Raw genomic sequence first — 22,975 nt, forward strand, 5'->3', positions numbered from 1 at the left:
ATCAAGGTTTTTGTTTATCAAAATATTTGATTTAAAATAAATCAATAAAATTCTGATTTAGCTATATTTGATCAAAATATATTTTATCTGTTTATCTGACCAAAAATTCAATTTTAAATTGTCATTGTCGGTAAGCAACAACAACATAGTGCTAATTTAACAAATATATATTTATTGTAAATCTAAATATTTAGAGTTATTATAGACGTGGTATCCGTCTCTGTGGCGCAATCGGTTAGCGCGTTCGACTGTTAATCGAAAGGTTGGTGGTTCAAGTCCACCCAGGGACGAGCAATTTTTTTGGGATACTGGACTTTCTGAGTGGCAGACCACAAGCGATGCGGATCGGCAGCACCACATCCTCCACCCTGACTATCAACACCGGTTCCCCCCAGGGCTGCGTGCTCAGTCCTCTTCTGTACTCCATGTTCACGCATGACTGCGTGGCCACCCACAGCTCCAACACCCTCGTCAAGTTTGCTGATGACACCTCTGTCATAGGCCTGATCACCGGTGACGATGAGAAGGCCTACAGAGAGGAGGTCAGAGCCCTGACATCTTGGTGCCAGGACAACAACCTCCATCTCAACGTCAGCAAAACGAAGGAGCTGATCGTGGACTACAGGGAGAGACAAGGAGTGGGACACGCCCCCCTCTCCATCAACGGGACCACTGAGGAGCGAGTCAGCAGCTTCGAGTTCCTCGGGGTCCACATCACTGATGACCTGACCTGGACCCATCACACAGACTCCATCAGGAAGACGGCCAGACAGCGGCTCTTCTTCCTCCGCAGGCTGCGGAAGCTCCACATGGACTCCAGGATTCTCTGCAACTTCTACAGGTGCACCATAGAAAAAATGAAGAGTAAAATTGTATTATTTATAAGGAATTAAAAAAAGCCATTTAAAGCCAGATTTTCCATTCATATTTTTGGGCCAGCAACACTACTTGTAAGAATTCTGCTGGAATAGTGACATCGTTTCCAAACACAGCATGAACGCATCTCTTTGGCGCATGCGTAGTGTCCAGTTCCTCTCGGTCACATGTCCAAACAAGCAAACCTGAAGTTTGGTTCTCGGTGTTTCGCTTCGACTTGGCTCGTACGTCACAACCTGAGCTGCATATACACTCCACATTAATATTAAATGAGGTCAGACACACTCGTCAGAAGCTAACCGACCTCCTCCGTTACCAGTAGTGACGGAAACGTCGGTGACATCGTGGATGTTTGCACAAGTTCAGCTCCAGGATCCTGACCAATGGCGTCCAGTGGGACACAGTGGGTCACTTCATGCGCCAACATCGTGCTGTCTGTCACTGCTCTGTGCTCCTCGTATACACTCTTTAAGGTTCGTGTCCTTCACTCAGGGATTTAATATAATTTCTATTTTATAACATATGCATTATTCATGTATTATTTATATATTTAGCTGTAATTGTTCAAGCAAAACATGCTGCTTCTCCTTCTCATAGACATTTTATAGACCAAATGATTATTGGTAAATCCAGAAACAATCATTAGATTAATCAATAATGAAAATAAGGGGTTAGTTACAGCCTCTGTGACTTTGTATTTGCTCTGCTACCTTCACTGCTCGTTTAGACTTTGCTGTTCTGAAGCTAAATTCTAATAGTCATTGCTAATATAGCATATGCTAATTGATTAGAGGTTGGTTCATCGATAGATACAGTCAAGTGTTGAATGTCTCACAGTGTTGGATGATAAAACAACATCAATAGTTATTGCGGTTGGACTTTCATCGATACCAATTTAGCAAAGGATCAATGCATATTGATAAAATGTGCACTGGGTATAATGAGAAGGTATAAAATGAACTGATTCACCTCGGATTTCTAACACATCTTAGTGTGTGTGCCATTCCCTGCTCATACAGAGATGTCAAGACCACCACCTTCACTCAGAAGCAATAATCAATCTTTAAGCTTATAAGAATTAATAATGCAACATTTAATGTGATAATTAATGATATTGACTGACAAGGAAAGTTGTATCTCGGCCCAGCCTCAGTCTCACTGTGTACTTTTGCTCCTGTCTCTGCAGGACCACAGAGCTCCATCAGTCGGCCTTTTCCTGCTGGGACTCTCTGCAGCAGCGTGCGTCCTGCAGCCGTCCAGCTCCCAGCTGACCGCCCTCCAGAGAGAAGCCGAGTGGGCCGGTGAGCTTCTGGCTCCGGCGCTGGTCTCCTTTGACTTTCTGTGGCTCAGTCAAGACCACAACACGGCGCATATTCTCCTGTGTGGCTCCTGTCTGCTGCTGGGACTGTGCGACTGGCTCTCGGCAGACGCCTTCTCTGTGATGACCTGCTGCCTGGGCCTGTCCTCCCTCTCCTGCTGCCTCATGGTGTGTTTGTTTGCAGGGAATGCGTTAGGGGCCCTGGGTGGTGGGGCCCTCACTCTACCTTTACTTGTGACTCCCCAGGTTGGGACAAACACGCTGGCTCTGCTCATGTCCCCAGCTGCCTCTGAGGGACTGATGAAGTGGGTTTTGAAAGGGGCCTTGTCGATAGGCTGCTGGGCCTCAACGAGGGCCCTCGGCAAGTTTCTCCTGGACGTGACCGACCAATGTAACATCAGCATTTAGTAAAAGAGTAGAGTTCTGTGTGTTAAGTCAGAATCTGGTTACACATCTACATTGTCAAGTGCTGAAAAGACAGACACCAGATACTAAAATATAACATGTCTAACTTATAAGCATTTTAGGTTACCTTTTTATATAATGTTTGTCAGAGGTAGTCAGAGGTTAAAACATTATTGGGATAAAATGAATAATTTGAAGATGTCACATTGGGCTTTGGAAAATTGAGACAGGTTCTTTGATAAGTAGTACAAATAATGATTGGCTGCAGCACCACACTGCAGATCTCAGGGACTAAGGGAAAAATATTATATTTAAAAATTCATCTTAGTATTTTACAATTTATTGGTTCATACAGCAGCTGCTACACTGAGACCTTGTCTGAACTCTGTATGAACTGATCTGAATAAACAGAAGACAGATACCACTGAAAACTCTAATTTGCGTGTGTTTACTGGAAGCTGGTGAAAGGAGAACTCTAGCAACTGCTCATGTCTTATGCAGAAGATTTTAATGTAGACTTGATGCATCAAGAAGGTGAAACAATATACAAACGCTAACAATTGCAATTGTCACCCCCAAGTCTGAAGATGTCTCCCACAGCATCCCAATTTATGTCCCTCCACGAAAGCATGCATACCTAACCTTTACGTCTAGCCACTGATGTAATACTCAAAAGAATAGGAGTTGGTGCCTCTCTGTCTGGGCATCTGAATCAGATATGAAAGTCCATGAGCGTAGATATTACAATGTACTATTGTTGGCCGTTTATCTATAACCTGACCTTGGGTACTGCTTAGAGAGTGAAGGGAGTATCTGTAGAATGAGTCTCTTCATTTGCTTTCTGAATTGTGCACCTGATAATTTAATCTTTTTTTGATTCATCTTTGACTCTAACCGCAGTCTATCACCGCAGCGTGTACGTCAGGGTCACACCTGAGGTAGAAGCGCAAATTCTGTGCGAGCCGCCGCCTACTGATCACACAGGGAGCATCCAAAAGGAGGTTTTAGATGCTGGCTTGCCTGTCCATGGAGCCACGGGGTGATGACATCAGCAAATGTCCCTACTATGCTGCCAAAATGAGCAGCATCATGCTGCTATGAGGAACTGTTGTTCAGTGAAATGAAAACTCCCTTCTTTTTTTTCTGTTCATGCTGAAATAAAGTGGATTAACTTGGTCTGACGTTTTCGATCACATCTTTATAAAACACCTCATTAGCTTCACACTACAAACCCTATTGGAGGGGGGGGGGGGTGTTTTTGGAGAGAAGATTCCAGATTCATTCACTAGACTGGCACTCAGTAGAGCTCAACAGAGCTAGGTTCATCTCTGATCCATGCAGCTTCCTTCTAACAAGTTGTGTGGTTATTGGTCCAGTAGTTTATTACATAAACCTGTTGACAGAAAAATCAGAGATGAAAACATAACCTCCTTAGCAGAGGTAATAAAACCTCCACCCGTTTATCAAGGAAATGTCACCAGCATTAATAATTATTAGAAACACAACAGGAAATTAAAAGTAGAATGTTTCGAGAATATCAAAAAAGTTGATGGGTAATTTTCTGTTGGCCAACTTATCAATTCATTTATTAAAAGCTAATTTTCCCCTGCTACTTAGTCTATAGGGTTTTTATATTGTGTTTTATTTACATTGTATTTATTGGTTTATTTTTGTCGTGCACTGATTGATGGTTGTACATCAAATTGCCCTTGAAATGGTAAATGGATTTGTATTTATATAGCGCTTTTCAAGTCTTGATGACCACTCAAAGCGCTTTACACTACAGTTTCACATTCACCCAATCACACACACATTCATACAATGCATCTACCCAAGCACTTTGTTATTCTATGGGGGCCATTCAGTGTTAAGCATCTTGCCCAAGGGCACTTCGGCATGCAGATTGTTCAGACTGGGGATCGAACCGCCGACCTTCAGGTTGGAGGACGACCACTCTACCCCTCAGCCACAGCCACCCACAGTTCAGAATTTAAATGGTGAACTATGAACGTGAACTATTCATGTTTACTTGTATGAACTGAACTTTGAACTAGTTCATGAGAGGTGTGAACTTGCACACCACTGACTGGAAGTGCCTGGGGGACATTTACATTGTCCTCTATGATTATCTCAGTGTACGTGCACTTAATGTCAGGCTGCACATATCTCTCTTCTAACAGCTTTAGTGTTTCCAACGGCATCCAGCTGCCTCAGGTTCTGTTTGTGCTGCAGCCTCAGCAGTTAAAGTACCTGCAGTGCTTTGAGCTCTGGGCCCTGATCTTACCTCGTCATCTCCATTTCCTTAGTGTATAGCTACTGTAATGTTTTCTGAAACATCAGCATCTGTTTATTTCACCTCTACATAAATTGTTCTGTATAAATTAGTTTGCCCACAGTCTCGCCCTTGCAGGTTATTTATATTTTTTTTACAGAGTTTTGCAACGGACACTGCAGATTCTCTCTCAGGCTTGGTTGTGAGCCGCTGCCTCAGCAGTTGTACTGCATCATATGTGCACGTGTCTGTGCCTTGTCTGTGGGACAGAGTCTTTGTCAGAATTCAAGACACTGAGGTCACTAGTGGTATTTTCAATGTGATCAATCATTTATGTGTATTTGTGAGTTTGGATTGACAATATAATGACTATAATTGTGCAGCCTTTTTTGTTGTAATGTCAAATATTTTTATTTTTATTTTATTCATTTCCTTTCGGTGAACAGCAAATTTTAATACAAACTAAGAAGACATGTCTTGAATAAATAATCCAAATGTTATTCCCAGTCACTGTATGTAACGTTACATTGCAATTTCTTATTTTAAGTTCAACTGTCCCCCTATTGTGCCATCTATAATCCTTCATCTTCATCCAAAATCCCAGTATTTCCCAAGTACAGTATCCCATAGGAGAACCCAGAACCTGGCACATTTCATACCTCTGTCTCAGGATGAATGCGAGTGTGAATAGTTGCTATTCCTCCATTTGTCAGGGATGTGTTGTTCCCTGCTTCTCGCCCAATGTCAGCTGGGGTTGACTCCAGCCCCCCGCGACCCTTTAAAGGACAAGGGCTGTAGATAATGGATGGATGGTCTCAAGCTGCTGGTGTCAGCACCAACAGCTCAATCAGTCTCTATAACGTTGTATTTAACTAACTAACACCTTCACTCCACCGCTGCAGCAGATCAGGAAACTGCAGTGGGCATGCACGCTGCAGCTGCAGCCTGTGGATGGAGCAAAGTGGAGAGGAAGAGGAGGAGGAGGAGAGAGGGGAGGAGGGAGAACAGTTGAGAGGGAGCCACAAAGGAGCTGCACACAGCACCAGGATGCTGTTGCAGCTCTGAGAACAAGGGCTACACGGGAAGATTTGTCATTGTCGACACGGATGGAGAAGAAAGAGGAATGCAGACGATGGGAATGTTAAATTATGATCACCTAAGAGGGGACGATATGTAATAAGGTAAAGACGAAGCATAATGCATGATGGGAGTTGAATGACAGTTAATTAAGAAAAAACGATGCCCTGGTGTATTGAGATCAGTATTAGCATAATGCATCACCTGATTATCTGTAAAACACGAGTGTTCATAATATAATATGAAGATAACAGTATTTCTACCTTTTCTGCTGCATGACAAGACCTGAATGTGAATGTTGTCATTAACAGGGACTTGGGTGGCGTGGAGATGTACGCCTTCTACTCCCTCTTAGTCTACATCTTCTACACTGTCTTTAAGAAGGAGGAGGATGATGACTCCTTGGAGGGGGCGTGTGGAGCTTCCTCAGACGTATGTCTAGCCACATCATGTCCATTCTCGGGGGTTGTCTGTCAGGAAAGCATTTTTTAGATGGGACTTGGATGCGTTACTTATAAGAGAGTAAAAAAAAAGAAGAAAAAAAAAAGGTTACCGGCTCCCTTATAAAGGTTTCCATGTTGGCAGGCTCAATGCATGTAATTATGTGCGTTTCTATGTATGCAAAATGTAAATATTTTGAGCTTGTCTGACCCTCATGCATGATGCTATACTCAGGAGCCAGGACCTGTTTCCATGGAAACAGGCAGAAGGAGGAGAGATGGCCACACCCCCAAAATAAGGAAAAAAGCTTGTGCTCGCTTTAGTGAATCAAGTGAGTGCTCGCTTTGTATAGAGCTAAACAAATGCTTGTGTGTTGATACAGGTTATTGATATTTGCTGTTAATTGATTAATTTACATACATCACATCACTGGGGTTTGTTGTCATCCAGGCAGCAGCAGTGACAGTGATGAGCTGTCCCCAAATGAAGAAGATGAAGAAGTTGGCCCTGACCCCCCAGCATGCACTCCTCTGGCTGCCTTTTTGTCCTTCAAGCAGGAGGCTGAGAAGAGACGGGTCTCACAGGTTCAGCTGGAAACAACAGGAAAGGTATCGAATCTGTGGCATCACTCTGACTGAGCTGCTCACCTGATGCAGGAACATCAATCCACAGTTCCCCAGAGAGGAGCTTCTGTAGTCGTACTAAACCTTGTGTGCCTGTGTGTGTGTGCATGCCCCTGCGCAGTTGGCGGAGTCTCCTCTGGTGGCGGTGATGTCCCACTTGCTGACTTTTCTGGAGCAGTACTCTCACTTCCAGCAGCTGCAGCAGCAGGCCGACCAGTACCGCGTTCAGCTGAAGAGACACCGCGTCCAGCACCGGCGGCAGATGAAGGCCCTGCGAGCCTCCTACCGCCAGCGCCTCAGGGACAAGAGCAGCATCATCAGCGGCCTGGAGGACGCCATCAGCCAGCAGCAGTCCCCCAGCCCACTGAGCGAGGGTGAGGAGAGAGGGAAGAAAGGGGGTGGGAGGGTGAAATAAAGGTGCAACATAGGTGAGGCAGGTCGTGGGGTTGTTTCAATAACTGGGAAGATGGGTTGGTGTGAAATAAAGGGATAGAAAAGTGTTAATAGGTAGATTTATGATGTGAGACCTGAGATTGGATGAGATCATGTGATGGATGGAGGAAGATGCATTAAGAGGAGGATGAATATACTGTGCTCTCAATGGCCGTTGGTACACTCAAGTCATTTTCCATTACTGTTGGAAAAGGTGAACAGGATTCAAGAAGGGAGTGATTTCTTCTTCTAATGTCAGGGGGGTGATCAGGGTAAGAGATTTATCTCAGTGTGCTGTGAAGTGTTTTTTCCAATCTTCTCTCAGTAAGATTTGATTTTTCAACTGGGGACACACTGTACACCTTTTCAAAGAACACAGTCACCAGCAGGGGAGCAGACTGATTAGATTTGTCTGGGAACAAATCAAGTTGACGTCAGTGATGTCACCGGGCCGACACTGTTCAGTTACGGCCGACCTCACAGCTTTTAAAGTTGGTATCTGCTGCATGTCAGACTTGACCAGGTGGTTGTTTGTCCTCAGAGCACGAGAGAAACCCCAACGAGTCCATCTGCTCAGCACGTGAACATATGCATGACTCCAGATCAGACGCCTGTCCTCAGGCTGACTGGTGCAGCCCCAGAGTCAGTATGCATGATAGCAGGTACGATAGCCAGAGCGGGTCATATACATCTCAGTGTGTGGGTGTGTTTAAGTGGAGGACCTCAGGCCCGGCACCCTCATTAGTTACAGGACAAACGTAAACGCCCGTGTGACACATGAGTGCGTCGCACCCGGACAGGGACTCTGTGGCTCCGCGGCGTGAATAAAACATGGCCGTGAGTGCTGTTTCATTCCCTGCAAATGCACTTGCAAGCCCTCGCACATGCTCGGCTCCACGTGCTCTCGTGTCAAACTATAAATAGCCTTGGGTCCATGTCCCAGTGTTACAAAGCCTTGTTTGTTTACTGTGATGTAACATGCTGGTCGAGGTATATGATCTTTTGAATGACTGGATGGTGCTCCATTCACTGGCCTCGCCTCCACAAGCGAGGCTGCAGCTCCACAGCTGCAGCCTCGCCTCCACATTTTGTTCTCCCCCTCCTGGCATCATCACCTCTCTCTGCACCACTGAGACACAGCAGTCCTGACATGCCGTGGTATTCAAATTAGCCTAAAGCACTGCCATGAAAATGAAAGGTGACAGAGACTGATGAATCATTGAGGAGGAGGAGAGTGATTAAAATGCTACGGGGCATGCTGCTACCGGTGCTGAGGTACCTGAGGAACAACAGAGCACGATGCAGCGTTTATAGATTTGAATCTTGGGTCTGCGAACGAAGCATGTAAGGCCTGTGAAGTTGCCCTCGAGACTTAAGGTGGAAACAAGCCAGTGATAATGCTCCCTTGACTGCAATGGACTATGAGTAGAGGGTGTGTGTCAGTGCATACTCAATGATCATTAATATAACACACACACACAAGCATTCGAAATGACTGTGGAAATCCGTTTGAAAACAGGTCAGAGGGAGTTCAGAGGATAATGGATGAATAAGGAGTTATTTATTTTGCTGATATTGATGCAGCCAGTGTTTATGCTGCTGCTGGTGCTGCTGCTGCTGCTGCTGCTGCTGCTGCTGATGATGATGATGATGATGATGATGCAGATGCTGACAGTAGTGGCTATTTGTGTCCTCCAGGTGAGTCGAGCACAGATGCAGGGACACAGGCCGGGGTTCACCGGCTGGTGGAGTCTCTGTACGGCCTGCAGGGGGAGAGGAGTCAGCTGAGAGGTGAACTCCGTCAGCTTCACTCGCAGCTGGAGCAGAAGGAGCGAGACCGACACTCTCGCGTCCAGGCCTTTCAGCAGCAGGTAGGCGGCTGCTTAGTAGTGTTGACAATACGCTACTTTAACTCACATTAATAATCAGTTGTCAATTATCTGCCACAACATCTCCATAAAGGACTTTTCATTTAATTATTCTTTATGTTTGTTAGTATTGCGGAAGATAAGTTGTCATCATTTCCAGCTTATACACAAATACACACAGTTAACCTCCATGCATACGTTCATAAATGTATTATACCTTCAAGTGCTGTGACACTGTGCATATATGTGAATGTTGTAAATTTTTTATGTGCCTTGCCATTTTAGCCAGGTCTCTCCTGCAGACAGTCATATATATCTTAAGAGACTTTCTGCTTCGATGTGAAAAAAATAGCAGAATTATATAAAACGTCACATTATGCTTCAAATGTTAAAATGTAATTCAGAGCTAAACTTGTCTACATTCTCAAATTCAACCTGTTTTAAGGAAACCTTTTCACTAATTTCTCTCACAGATAGATGAGCTGAAGAGTTGCATAGAGGAGCGTGAGGAGGAGATGTCAAGACTGAGAACAGCCACCGTAAGTGTTGTGAACTATTTCTTTGTTTGCTTAACAAGTCATCTAACAATGTCACTTTCCGCATCATCAGAAAAGAGATAGTTCTGTGGAGGTACCAACCAAGGGTCGACATGTTTTATGCAACACTTGAGTATTAATCTGAAGCGATATACTCTATATGTGAAGAATACACATGACAACGCGTTTTTGTTTTGATGCATATCTGTTTTTATTATGCTGGAATTTAACTCTATGTTGACATTCCTCAGGGGGCCACAGACTCAGAGAAGCGAGTGCTGTGTCTGTCGGCTGAGAACGAGAGCCTGAAACAAAACCTGAGCGTCACCCAAGGCCTCCTGCAGCAGCTGTCGGCCATCCCGTCCCAGTCCAGCACCATGCTCGTCAAGGTGAGACGCACCGGCCCGACTGAGAGCCCTCTCACTGCTGTGCAGCCATTGGTGACGGCGAACACAAACATCTGACTCTGTTTCCTTCGCTCTGCTGTAGGAGAACGAGAACCTCCGCAGCCGAGTGCAGCAGCTGGAGATCTCCCTGCAGCAGCGCGCCGAGCAGCTGTCCCACCTGGAGCGAAAGAGCGAGCAGAGCGAGTGGAGGAGAGGAGAGGAGCTGAGGAAACGAGAGGACAGAGTGAGGGAGCTGCAGCTGGAGTTGGACAAAGAGAGAGGCAAGGAGCCAGCGGTGAAGGTAACTGCTGGTTTCACTCGTCTGTTTTTTATGGTTGGTTGTTTGTCCGAAGACAGGCAGGATCACACTATAACCAAGAAATAGATTTCTACGAAACTTAGTGGAAGGATGCAAAAAATTGTAATTTTCCCCAATTTTCCAGGGAGTCGTTTATAGATCTCGATGACAACACTGGTATATTTAGGTAACTGATATCGATTCCAGTTCAAAGTGGTTTTTTTATTGATTGGAATATCAAAGATAGTCGATTGTGATCTTTTTACGGTAGCTGCACCTAATCAGATGTTGTCTTGTTTCATTCCCAGTACGTCACCCAGACGGTGGAGGTGGAATCTCCTGCCACACTGAAGCAGCTGAGTAAAGCCAGACAGAGGAACGAGCTGCTGTCGGAGAAGCTGTCGAGTCAGAATGAGCGGTGCAAACAGCTGGAGGAGCACATCAGGAAATCTGATGAATACAGCTGTAATCTGCAGCACAAGGTAACCATCGCAGCATTCACGCTCACCTAGACAGGCTGGATAAATCTGTTATACAACCTGTGGTTTTATAAGTGACACATCAGTAGAGAGATGGACATAAATCTTTACAGGGGTTTTGACAATAATGCTCCATAATAATGCCAAATATCGACCAGTGCACAAATCATGACTGTCGGCTGTTGTCCACTGAGAGCCAGGGAAACACAGATGCCATCTACGGGGATTAAATGAAACTAGTTGATGGGAACAATATGTCATTTATTGGATCACCGAATATAAACTAGAAGGTTTTGCATGAATTTTCAGAATTATATTAAATTAAAGGTAGCCCACACTGTGATTCTTTTAAGGCAAGAAGCCAAGGTTGGAAACTGCTGGGTTATTCTCTAACTATAGGTTTTTTTAAAGCATGTTAAATCATCCATTATCTAAAATTCAAAAATATAAAAGTAGGTTTAAGTAAGGCTGTCAAATATATGTAGTAAAGTAGAAAATACAATGTAAATAAAAAAAAGCATAGAATGACACAGACACACCCACACCACAAACACACACACACACAAAATAATGTGTCCATCTTCTTCCTGTGCTTAGTTTCTCATGGGGATGAGCAGGTAATCCAATCCTTAATTTATAGGCGTGTGGCCGCCTATTATGCGCAGGAAGTGCACAGTCCGCTACTGCTACCGCTTAATAAATAATTAAATAAATAACAGAAAATAAACGAAAAGTAAATTTTCACCACTCTCTAATTTTCTGCAAATTTCGATAAGAATTTGAGCATGTTAAAGCCCTCAAAAAGCAAAATCATTTGCATGAACAATTATAATAATAATCCTTATAATTTCAATAGGGCCTCACTGTCTGTCAGTGCCTGTCAGTGCTCAGGCCTTAAGAAAGTGACAGGAAGACTAAATTTACCAACTGGATCAATGTCATCGACAGACCAACTCATTACAGAGCTGAACCAGCACAGATTAGACCCATCGGGCTGACAGATTGATAAAGCAATGTGACACTCTTTTCACAGATTGCAGCGTATGAGCGGGAAATCAGTAAACTGAGAGAGGAGCTGCTGAAGGAGATAGGCCACTTGGAGGAGAAGAAGGAGGAAGCTGTGAAGGCTGCTGCCCACTGCTCAGCAGAACACTTTCAGAACCTGCAGGACCAATTCTTCAGTGAGCAACACGTGCTTAAATCTCTAAAGAAAGAGATCCTGGTTTCTAAACACAAGAAAAACTCTTTGAGCACGTCTAACATTGTTTATTTTTTTCCCCCAGGCTTGCAGAAGCGTCTGACCTCCCTCCCACCGACTTTACGCTCCATGAAGACAGACTACACCAGTCTGAGGAGCCAAGTCCGTAACTTCTCCGATTTTTATGGATCAGCTATAAATGATGCAAAAAAACAGGTACACCCCGCGATGTCACGTCATGAGTATGTCCGCTGTAATTCAGGGAAACATTGTTGAGTTTATTGCTGCTTCATTTCTGTGTCAGATTTCGGCAGCTCTCCATGAGATGTCCGAAGCCAACCAAGACCTCCTGGAGAAGTACAGAAAGGAAGTGGCGCTGCGCAGGAAGTACCACGAGCAGCTGGTGGAGCTTAAAGGTATGAATGCAAGTGGAAATGGTAATTCTCTGCAGGAAGCGTCAAATGGGTCACTGACTGGGCCCCTCTGTGTTCAGGCAACATCCGCGTGCTGTGCCGAGTGAAGCCTGTGCTGAAGGAGGACCAGCACGAGGAGGGCCAGTCCGCGGTGGTGACCACAGACCCTCACAACGAGTCCTCCCTCACCGTGCTGAACAAAGGGAAGGGTCGCATCTTTGAACTGGACAAGGTCTTCCACCCTCAGGCCACACAGGAAGAGGTAGAGAGGAGGATCATTTATGAGTATGAAGGAAATATAATCACACCCCTAACTTGAACCCTTCATTTACCTCCACCAGGTCTTTCAGGAAATCGAACCTCTGGTGACGTCCTGCATCGATGGATATCAAGTTTGTATATTTGCGTACGGACAGACCGGCTCTGGAAAGACCCACACCATGGAGGTATGCCCTCCAGTTAACTGTTGATGTCTCGGAGGGATAGTCTATATTCGGGGTTGCAAGCTAAGTAACGTTTGATTTCCAGGGCAGTGTGGAGAACCCAGGCATCAACCAGCGAGCCCTGAAACATCTCTTCAGTGAGATCGAGGAGCGGAAGGACATGTGGTCTTACGACGTCACTGTCAGCTCTGTGGAGATCTACAACGAGGTGCTAAGGTGAGCTACACCCTGAAATCTAACTTAGAGCACAGTGTCGCCTCACAGCAAAGAGGGTCCCTGGTGAATGATTGAGGATCGGCTCCAGCTCCCCCACATAGATGTTGAATGGCTGGATGGCTAAATTAGAGGCAGAAGACAGTGGATGTTTTACTGCCTGTGTTTTATTCTGTTTGTCAGAGACCTGCTGAGTAAGGACGGAGAGAAACTGGACATTAAGATCAACCCGGACGGAACAGGACAGCTGCATGTGCCGGGCCTCAGGGTCAAAGAAGTGAAGAGCATTCAGCACATTAAGAAGGTGACAGGTGTTTGCAAACTGGGTTTTAAACTGCCACTGATTTAATGAATCACTGTTTACAACTAATTATAACTCTGATGCTCAATATTCTTGTGTTAAACCAGATTTTAGCCACAGCCAGGAGGAACAGGATCACCTTTGGCACGCAGATGAACCAGCACAGCTCACGCTCCCATGCTTTGCTCTGTATCACGGTTCAGGGCACTGACCTCGCCACAGGGTCCAAGAGCACCGGTCAGTCACACTTGCATTGTATTTAACTGTAAACCTAAAATAATTATTTATCGAATGTCTGTTTTATTAGAGTAAAACAAAAAAGGGAGCTCCTGATCAGGAGTCAGTCAGGCACATGTGCATGTGAGTTGACTCTCTTTCATTTCATCCGTCACTTCAAATTTGCATTTCCTCCCATAGGTAAGTTGAACCTGGTGGACCTGGCTGGCTCGGAGAGGGTGTGGAAGTCTGGTGCGGAGGGAGACAGGCTGAAGGAGGCTCAGAACATCAACCGCTCTCTGCTGTCGCTGGGGGATGTAATTCAGGCACTGAGGGCTCGGCAGACTCACATCCCCTTCAGGAACTCCCGCCTTACGTATTTATTACAAGACTCCCTGGGTAAAGGGAGCAAGACCGTCATGGTGGTGCAGGTAAGATCTCAACTCTGCGTATAGAAGTTTGACACATTTGCAGCACTTGTTGTGTTGAGAGTTCTTTTTGTTTCTCTGCTGCAGGTGTCCGCTCTTGAGAGTAATGTGGGAGAGACCCTGTGCTCACTGAAGTTTGCCCAGAAGGTCTGCAAGGTGGAGCTGGGCCCTGCAGCCAGGAAGATTGAATCTAGTGGTCACTGTGACTGACAGTCGAGAAACACCAGGGAGCCACGAACGCATCAATCAGATTATCCCCCTTCCTTCTGATGATTCATAAAGCTACAGTTTCTACAAGATCAACAGCAACGCTGCTCAAGGGCTAAATCTGTGGGAGGTCTGCGTGGCACCAAACACCAACCTGCCACTGAGGATAGGTAATGAGGACATTGGCCTCCTCTTTGCCTGCTCCTGACACAATATAACCCTTTATCTTAGATAATCTGCATGCAGTGCCAAAACAACCTCAGATTCCCCAGCTTCGTCAAGATATGCTTCCTTGAACTACAGTGTCTCAGTTCCTCTGTATTTAATACCAAAATCCAGGAAATAAGCATATATTCAACGATCATCAGTGTTCAGAGCAGCATCATGACCAAACAGGTTTAGAAAGCTTCCAGTGCCACGATACCAGCACCGCCATTTTTTTTTTTGTCTTAATCATCTCGCTATAAATCTCTGTAGTTTGTGAGCTTCATCCAGCGTTGTATATTTTGAAAAGGTTGTAGTTGTGTAGGAGAATTTGTTTGTGTAGCAAAGGTACACGCTATTAATCATTTCAGTGAAACTTTAATCACATATTTATGTAGTTGTTCTGTGAACTTCAGAGAAGCAGTGGTAGGATTCTGTTTCTCTTTAGAGCCTTGATCATTTGCCTTTTAGGAAAAGAGGGAAGCCACTGAAGGAGACGGGCGGCCTTGAACCAGAGTGATAATATAATGACCTGTGCAATATCCTCTTCATTTAGGAGGCTGTTTGGGCCTATGTGGACAGAAGATGCACTTTATTGTGAAAGGAGTGGTTCAGTTCAGACCAGGTATATAACAGGTGCTTGCAGTAGATCTCACTAGTGAATGTCATATCAGAAAAAGCCTATTATCTGTTATCATCGTTCCTCTGTCACCCATTGGATCAAAACTAAATTGATTCAAGTGTAGCAAGACATTAATGTTGCTGTAACTACCATAGTGGTCACATCATAATTAGAGTACATTTTCTGAATAAACACAATGTATTTAAAAAGAAAGGTGTCTTTTGTTGGGAAATATGTTTCAAAATGCACAATCTCATAATGTTACATAGGTCATATAAGGATGGACGACATGACAGCTCCCTCAAAGTGAAATCTGTTTTCATTTAAGTTATTTGATTTTATAAAAATGGGGTTGAAAACTCAAGATCGACAGCTGAGACCGACTCATGATTGACCGAGTGCATGTACAGGTGGGACGTTCTGCAGCTCCCTCATCCCATCGCTACTGCGCAGACTCCAAATATGCAAGTATCAGTATAACAGTCATAAAAATAAGAATCAGGCATTTGAAAAATCACATCATTTTACTTAATATTATAAAATTCAACAAAATATTGATGATAGCAATAACAATGCACATCAATGTACAACTTAAACCGAATGTGCTACTCCATATTCAAATGCAGTAACACAATGATGAAGACCTGACAAAACGGTTTACTCCGGCAGCAATGACAGCAGCAATCTTTCTGAGCACAACCCAGATGTGATGGTGCAGTCCATGTAAAGTCAGACCATCACTGTGGTATTCACCAGGTCGTCTTTTTGTTTTTTAACTTCTTGGATTCAGTCCAAGTCTCCCTCCTCCATCGGTCCCAGCTCCACTGCTCCCACCGCTCCAGCCAACTCATCCTCACTGCCTCGCAGACGATCCCCTGGACACATAAAAGATAAAATGCAGCCATAAACAATCATGTAAGTCAACCGGATCCATTAATTCAGCCCATCATTCCATGAAGAATTGATAATGTGCACCATTAGCACCTTGAAACCGACTATCACTGGTCCTAGCAGAATATGGTGGTGATGTCCCAATGACAGGTACAAAGTTACTTCTGATGCGAAAGAAATTTGTTCAAAAAGTAGCTGTGATATCTGAATTGTCATAATAAATGACATTTTAACGAATAACTGCTTCAGTTAAATGGGTTACTATGACTACACCTGAACAGAAAATGGCTTCCTCGAATAAAGGCGTCGAATCAATGTCCCACAGGGAAAACCCTCCTCTGACAGTTAAACCTGTTTAGTGATGCAAGTCTATTTTTAGAATGTGGATCACACATCACTGGAGGATTCACACTGTTGATGCCACCAGACGGCTGCAAGTCTCTGTGGAGTCCGCAAACCACAGAGCAATTGGCCTAATAATTCACGCCATCAAACCTGTGAAAAATAAGAAATACTAACGGATGAGCTCAGCGATGGTTCTCTGTGTTCTCCTCGACAGCCTCCCCAGTTTCTTCGCCACATCACGTTTCAGATCCCTAGATTCAGAATCAAAATGACAAGACATCATCACATATATTCCAAATTATCTTTGATTATGCCAAGATTTCATCAATTATCATTTTCACAAATGTCTTACCAGTCTGGTTTTCTCGGGGCGAGGTTTGCCAAATCCTGAGGAAAGAAAACAGCTGAGTACAGGAGCCACTGATGCAACAATGAATGAAATCCCATTTTCCTTTAAAGATCTACTCACCACTTCTTCAATGATGGGTTCTGGATTAGCTGCCTCCAACTGGTCTTTAACTTTATCCTCCACTGTAAACAAGAAGAGGTTTTAAAACATGTGTGGGAACAGCAGCAGGAGTCTGTAGCTGATCGCGTGCTATGACCTTCCTGAAGGCCTGGTCATAAAGTAGGACATTAACAGAATGGATTTCATACCTGACGCTGGTTTGGCTTTTGGCACCTGTCTCTCCTTCAGCTCTTCGTCCTCCGGGGTGTAATTCCTCAGCTTCAGCTCTCTGAGGACAGGAATACAGTGAGGTGAGTCTACTCCCAGTGGTAAACATGAACATGATCAGCTCCTTCATTCCAGGAGGTGGCAGTGTAGACAAGTATATTCCTCCAGAGATTTAAGGGGAATAAAAGGACCATCTGAAAACCCTGCACAGCTGCACATCTAATGTCAGCACTGGGTTGGGCATAATGTGCCTCTTTATTCGTATGAACACGTTCGGATTTTCCACCTGCTCCTGGGCTCAGACCTAAATGAGAGCAGCTCACAGCTGAGGAATGCTTTCCTTGATGTTGAATTACGCAGTCTTTCATCACATCTCTACACAGAGGAATTCTTGGCAGACCCTCAGCTGACATCTCTGCAGAGGCAAACTGTTGTCTGACACAGCATCAACCAGGAGGGCTATCAGCTGTTCTGAGCTTAACATAGATTTGATAGAGAGGTTACACCCTCCTTACATTCATTAAACTCCTGCAGCTTAAGGACAGACCAATGCCTTGTATGGGTATGGGCAGGAATGCTGGTCATGTTCTGCCCGTGGCTGACTGAGGTCCACTCTTAGTTCAACCATCTCCATCTCTGCCTGCGGAATGTGTCCCAGTGCTGCTACTGAAACTAACTAAGTGAACAGAGCTAAATTATATTTTAGTGTCAAATTTGAATAAGAAGATTTAAATGAGTTTGCCAACCTAAGCCTAAAAGGTCTACCCAGGGTCCACGGTTATATGTCATCCTCCTTCTTTGTCGCTCCTCATTTCTCCCCCTTCTAGAGCCATTTTCAGACGTAAACTCCAGGAAATTGTGCATACATTTGGATCTGGACATTCTCTGGACTTTGCCTTTCAGATCTGAACGACGCCAGGGATTGTCAAACACACTCAACTACAGGAAATGTCAGGTGAGGGCTGGTGTCTGGCTAGAGCATGCTAGAGGAAAGGTGTTTTTGTTTACAGCACATCAACACCGCACTGTTGTTTTCACCAGAGGCTTTCTAATCTCATTCTGTTTCCTTGTCAGCATCTTCATTGGCATCTTCTACATGCATGTTCTCACGTACTGTCCTTCTGGACTATTTTAGGAGAATGTCTGGACTTTGGTGCATGTCTGAAAGCAGCAGGAAGGTCAATGCTCTACTAAAGTCTCCCAAAATATTTATTCCTCTAGGAAGCATGTGTGACTTGTTTAAATTCCTTGGGTTTATTTTGCAATGTAAAGCATGGATAGTTTAGTGTAAGGACAGTGCTTGTGCAGGGGTCAGACAGTCAGCCTATTTTAAGTCATACATTTATCTGTAATCTTGCCATCAACTATCATTAGTGCACATTCTTAATTTAGCCTAAAGATGTTGCGAGAGAATAGAGCAGATAAGCCAAATGGACAAACTTGGTCATTCGGCAGGCCACTTGTCATGCAAACATTATTACAAGGTGATCATTTTCTTCAGATATTTCTTCTGCAGCTGAGACACATGTGAAATGTTTAGTGTTCTATATAAACGTAAAGATACATCCCCTGAGGACCAGGGATATCACAGCAAATGGAAACATAAACAAACTTTTTTAAAGATCACTTGTTTCGGACAAAAATAAAATTTAACCGATTGTTTAAAGGCAGAGACATCAATATGAACCAACCTTCTGGGACCATTAATATCCAAATTAAAATGTACAATGTTTCGCTCAGTAAAAGTCAAGACGCTCTGTTATAGACTAAGGCACAAACGGGCACACAGATAATAAATAACATGGCCGTCTTAAGAGCTGCTTCAAAGGTACAAGCTGTCTCCGAATCTTAGGAGTGTGTTTACAATTCAAACACGCTGTGGCATCAATGAGAGCTAGTGATAAATTCAGAGCACTGACCCAAGTGTGGCCCTCTCAAAATATTTAGAGTGAACTGACTAAGGAGGAGCTGCAGCGGCATGTTCACATGTTTTCACTGATATCCAGCTACCGAACCCAAACTCCAGCCTCTCTGTTTACACATGAGTAACTGAAACTGTACCAACATGTCGTTATTATTTAATAATTGCCTACAAGTCTGAAATAGTACTATAGATCCATTTTCACATCTTACACTTTGTTATTTCATGCCTTGGTTTGGGAATTTGATCTCCCATGAAATTATAATAACAATCCAAAGATACATTACACTTGTGCTGTGCAACAGATGTGAGTTTTGTCTTAGCAATGCATGGCTAAAAAAAAAACTAAGATATATATTCTTTTTGAAGAGAAATTTCTAAATTAGGCTCCGAAAGCACACAGCCATTTCATTCTCGTGCAGGAGATCTGTCCTGTTGAACTGAGGAAACACAGTGGCACTCCCTTTTGTGCGGAGTCATTAAATATAAACAATGGAAAACAGCTCCTGTAGGACAGGAAAGATGGCTGCTCTTCCTGTCGCCTATTACACAAAGTTGAGTGAGCTGCAGGATACTTGAACAGCTAAAAGCAGAAGGTTGTGTCTGGGCCCCGGTGTAAACACAGAAGATGGTGATCAGATATAGAGCAGATAATGTTCTGATGATGAGTTTCAGTTCCGTTTGTGCAGCTTAAAAAAAGCTTCAGCCAAAGAGGTAAACAGTGTGAAATGTTTGAAGAACATGTCACATATGAAAAAAGCACAAAGGATGTGATGAACCAACCTGTGTTTCTCCTCCACAGCCTCCTCTGATGAAGAAGTGAGGAACAATGGTTTTTTCTCCACTGGCTCTCCTTCCTCCGGCTCCTGGCCCTGTTTGAAGATCATCATAATGATATCAAAATAATGACATGGTATTTAAGATGTGGTGTTCTAACTGTATAAACAGCATATTAAATAATAAATGGTTCAACAAACAAAAAAGCATTACTTTTAAATTGAATGTATGACTGCAAAAGACCATTTGAAATTGGGCACACTAAAGATACAGGGGGTGAACTGTCATATAGAATTGAAAAAACACATTTATAATTTGAGCTTGATTATGTCTGACTTAAGGAGGTGTGGTTTAATTATGAATGAATGTAAGACACTAAGATGAGGTGAATTAGCAACAAACAATTCCAGGACACACAGTAAACAAAGCAGCTAACATGATACCAGTGCTATGACAGCACTCCATACTGTGGCCTTCACAAAACTATACATATGTAAACAGATAACAAATGATGAAATGGGCTTCCATAAATACAGACAAATACAACATTGACCCTCAGTGAAAAGCTGTAACAAAGGATATTGGCCCCCTCCCATCTAACACTTTCCTGAAGAGACTTCCTCTCCACCTGCAAGAACAATTCAAGCGACTGACTCGTTCTTGAAGTACAGTACAAATGGAGGGGGGGGGGGGGAACTCAGGCTTCAGGAATGCCAGAGGTCATTTATCAAACATTGCTTGCCAAATTCGTATGCTTCTGATCTGCTTAGTGAAACTCACTGAGCAGGCCTTCCTGTTGCCAGATTAATTCATATTCAGAACGGAAGGGTTTTAATATTGGAGCGGAATAACTGTGTGTTGTATGTAATAAGTCACAAGGACAGGATCAACCCCTCTGAAGAACTACTGGAACTCTCTGCTCTCAGAATATGAGGGTGAAGTCACAGGTTGTGCGTTGATGTGAAAGTTTGATATTGTACAATCATCATGGCCAAACGTAGCTCTGCATACAATGTCCTCATGAAAACAACTGATAAGTTAAATCTCTCTTTCCTTAAATTTGACTGTCCAGCATGTGGTGGTAGCCACAGTGAGCCCTGTATTTTTGTGGGTTGCTGTGTGTGGTTGTTGTTGCTAGAGGACTGTTTTGATGATTCACTTTTATTTATGGATACCTGTTGCACAGCGAGAGCAGCATCTACTGAGTTAGGTTGAATCCCGCCTGTCTGCCGAACAATGTTCAGTTACTAAATACAGGAATCTTCACCTGCTCACAAAAATCTCACAGAGCATTTTTCATTTTGGTTTAAAAGAGATGACATCCCCCCTCCCTCTACAAACTGCCTACAGAATATTAATGTTTTTGCTTACATGCCTCACAGATCAGTTAACACATGTGTGGCACAGGATGATCTGTTGGTTGCTGAGACACTTAAAATGTCATACAACAATATCAATTAATGTCAAAAATGACACTTATCAACTTTCAAAGAGCTGAAATCAATTGCTTGAATACGACTTGGTTCACTCACTGCTACTTTTATCCCCCTTTATATGATTAGTCAAGTGTGAGCGCTGCTATTCGTATCTTCAGAAATTGTTGAAGCTGGTTGAGATGTTTGCAAACATCCCGCTGTGGATGGGCTTGTGTAAGAAATCTCACACAGCCCTGTTTAGTGGGCCAAGTCCAAGTAAAATGTTTTACCCTTCCAAGTAATCTTTTTAGATTTAAACTCCCTGTTAACATCAGACGATATTCCCATCTGAAAAAAAACATCTCTTTGCTCTGTTATGATCCAATAACCTCGAGGCCATGGGCAACCAATCAGAAAACCTTTTTTTCTGTGAAGAATGAACTCACACTACAACTCTAATGCTTCATATGCTCTTGTCCCTGTAGGATCGCTACACCTCTGATATTCAGCAAGATATTGAAGCATTATGTGAATAAGTGAGTTTGCTGAAATTCAAACAGACATTTACAATAAAGGGAAACACATCTACAGCTAGTTCTTGGCTTATGGAAGGATAGAGAGACACTATGAGTGATTCTGGACCAACCACAGACGTGTTTCATTGTCAAGGCGGTTTCAAGATGAATAAAAAACGCATTGAAACAAGAAACATGTCCATGAATACAAAAAACTGTTCAAATTCTAAGTTATTATAACTCAGAGATAGACTTCGGTGCATGCCTTGTTATTGAACTGCTTTGTTGCTGTCTGAGAAACAGCCAATACAAGTTAGTAGCCTCGTGAGGAAACAAGGAAAAACAACTACAAAACAAACGCCAAAGAGTAAATAATGAACTTAACCGTTACTGAATCACACGTGTTCACAGAGCACTTCAACAAATCTACAAACCAGAGTTAAAATCGATGAGCTACATCGATATGCTAATGCTAGCTACAGGCTAAGTCGGCTAACGTTACCGTAACACAGACGCGTTTTCTACAGGAGAACGCTGCATTTAACAAAACCAACAGCTCAGCGCATACGCGACTTACATGATTCTGTTTGTTTCTGAGAGCTTTGAGTCTCTCTTTCCTCTTCAGGGCCTGTTCCTGCAGTGAACCCACATGCTTCTCCATGTTTAAGTCTCCAGTACGGGCAAGCTCAGATCGTGGCAGCGGGAGCTCGTAGAGCCACTTCCGGTGTCGACCGAACCGGCCACTGATATGTAAATACAGCTGCCTCCGATGCCAGACTGTTTAAATGCAGCTACCTGTGTTTTGACACTATTTCAAAGCAGCTGCCTGTGTTTTATCACTGGGTTATTGCAGATAACTTTACTTGTAAGTTGTACTTTCTATTGCCACCGGAAGTGCCTCTACGAGCTGCCGCTGCCACGATTTGAACTTGCTGTCTCTCCCATGTTTATCTCAACACTCCTTCTCACACACTTCTCTCTGAAGTCCATTAGTAATCCTGACTCGACAAGTATTGAGCGTAGAGCACATCGATTCCAGTGGCCTGATCAGGACATATTGTTTCTGATTAATTTCTTAAAAATCATAGATCTTTTTGAAGAAAAAATAAACAGCTGTTATTTGAAAAAAATAAATAAATCATTATTTAAGTATATTAGGTTTTGCAAAATTCTAACACA

At 43.6% G+C, this 22,975-nt stretch overlaps 3 protein-coding genes and 1 non-coding gene across 4 annotated transcripts; 3 read left to right on the forward strand and 1 right to left on the reverse strand.

The window, feature by feature from the left end:
- Positions 1–216: 216 nt before the first annotated feature.
- trnan-guu (transfer RNA asparagine (anticodon GUU)) lies at positions 217–290 on the forward strand. Its single transcript has one exon. It is a non-coding gene; the product is annotated as a tRNA-Asn (tRNA).
- A 756-nt stretch (positions 291–1,046) lies between these two features.
- Positions 1,047–3,030, forward strand: LOC133965566 (uncharacterized). The gene is made up of 2 exons (XM_062400184.1): positions 1,047–1,349; positions 2,063–3,030. Exons 1-2 carry the CDS (start codon positions 1,260–1,262, stop codon positions 2,600–2,602), a joined length of 630 nt encoding a protein of 209 aa, XP_062256168.1. The 5' UTR covers positions 1,047–1,259; the 3' UTR covers positions 2,603–3,030.
- A 2,920-nt stretch (positions 3,031–5,950) lies between these two features.
- On the forward strand, positions 5,951–15,193 carry si:ch211-257p13.3 (kinesin-like protein KIFC3). Its single transcript, XM_062399674.1, has 20 exons — positions 5,951–6,052; positions 6,260–6,380; positions 6,624–6,720; positions 6,840–6,997; positions 7,134–7,386; positions 9,143–9,315; positions 9,786–9,851; positions 10,100–10,237; positions 10,338–10,535; positions 10,841–11,014; positions 12,045–12,192; positions 12,295–12,425; positions 12,514–12,625; positions 12,703–12,884; positions 12,964–13,068; positions 13,151–13,281; positions 13,462–13,582; positions 13,687–13,816; positions 13,997–14,226; positions 14,311–15,193. Exons 2-20 carry the CDS (start codon positions 6,279–6,281, stop codon positions 14,431–14,433), a joined length of 2,772 nt encoding a protein of 923 aa, XP_062255658.1. The 5' UTR covers positions 5,951–6,052; positions 6,260–6,278; the 3' UTR covers positions 14,434–15,193.
- Positions 15,194–15,204: 11 nt separating this feature from the next.
- Positions 15,205–22,712, reverse strand: ccdc12 (coiled-coil domain containing 12). Its single transcript, XM_062399675.1, has 7 exons — positions 22,374–22,712; positions 19,873–19,961; positions 17,150–17,229; positions 16,962–17,023; positions 16,845–16,879; positions 16,667–16,743; positions 15,205–16,131 (listed from the first exon to the last, which is right to left on the reverse strand). Exons 1-7 carry the CDS (start codon positions 22,455–22,457, stop codon positions 16,043–16,045), a joined length of 516 nt encoding a protein of 171 aa, XP_062255659.1. The 5' UTR covers positions 22,458–22,712; the 3' UTR covers positions 15,205–16,042.
- Between the last annotated feature and the right edge of the window lie 263 nt (positions 22,713–22,975).

This window comes from Platichthys flesus, chromosome 11 (assembly GCF_949316205.1).
Source record: "Platichthys flesus chromosome 11, fPlaFle2.1, whole genome shotgun sequence".
Classification (NCBI taxonomy): domain Eukaryota; kingdom Metazoa; phylum Chordata; class Actinopteri; order Pleuronectiformes; family Pleuronectidae; genus Platichthys; species Platichthys flesus.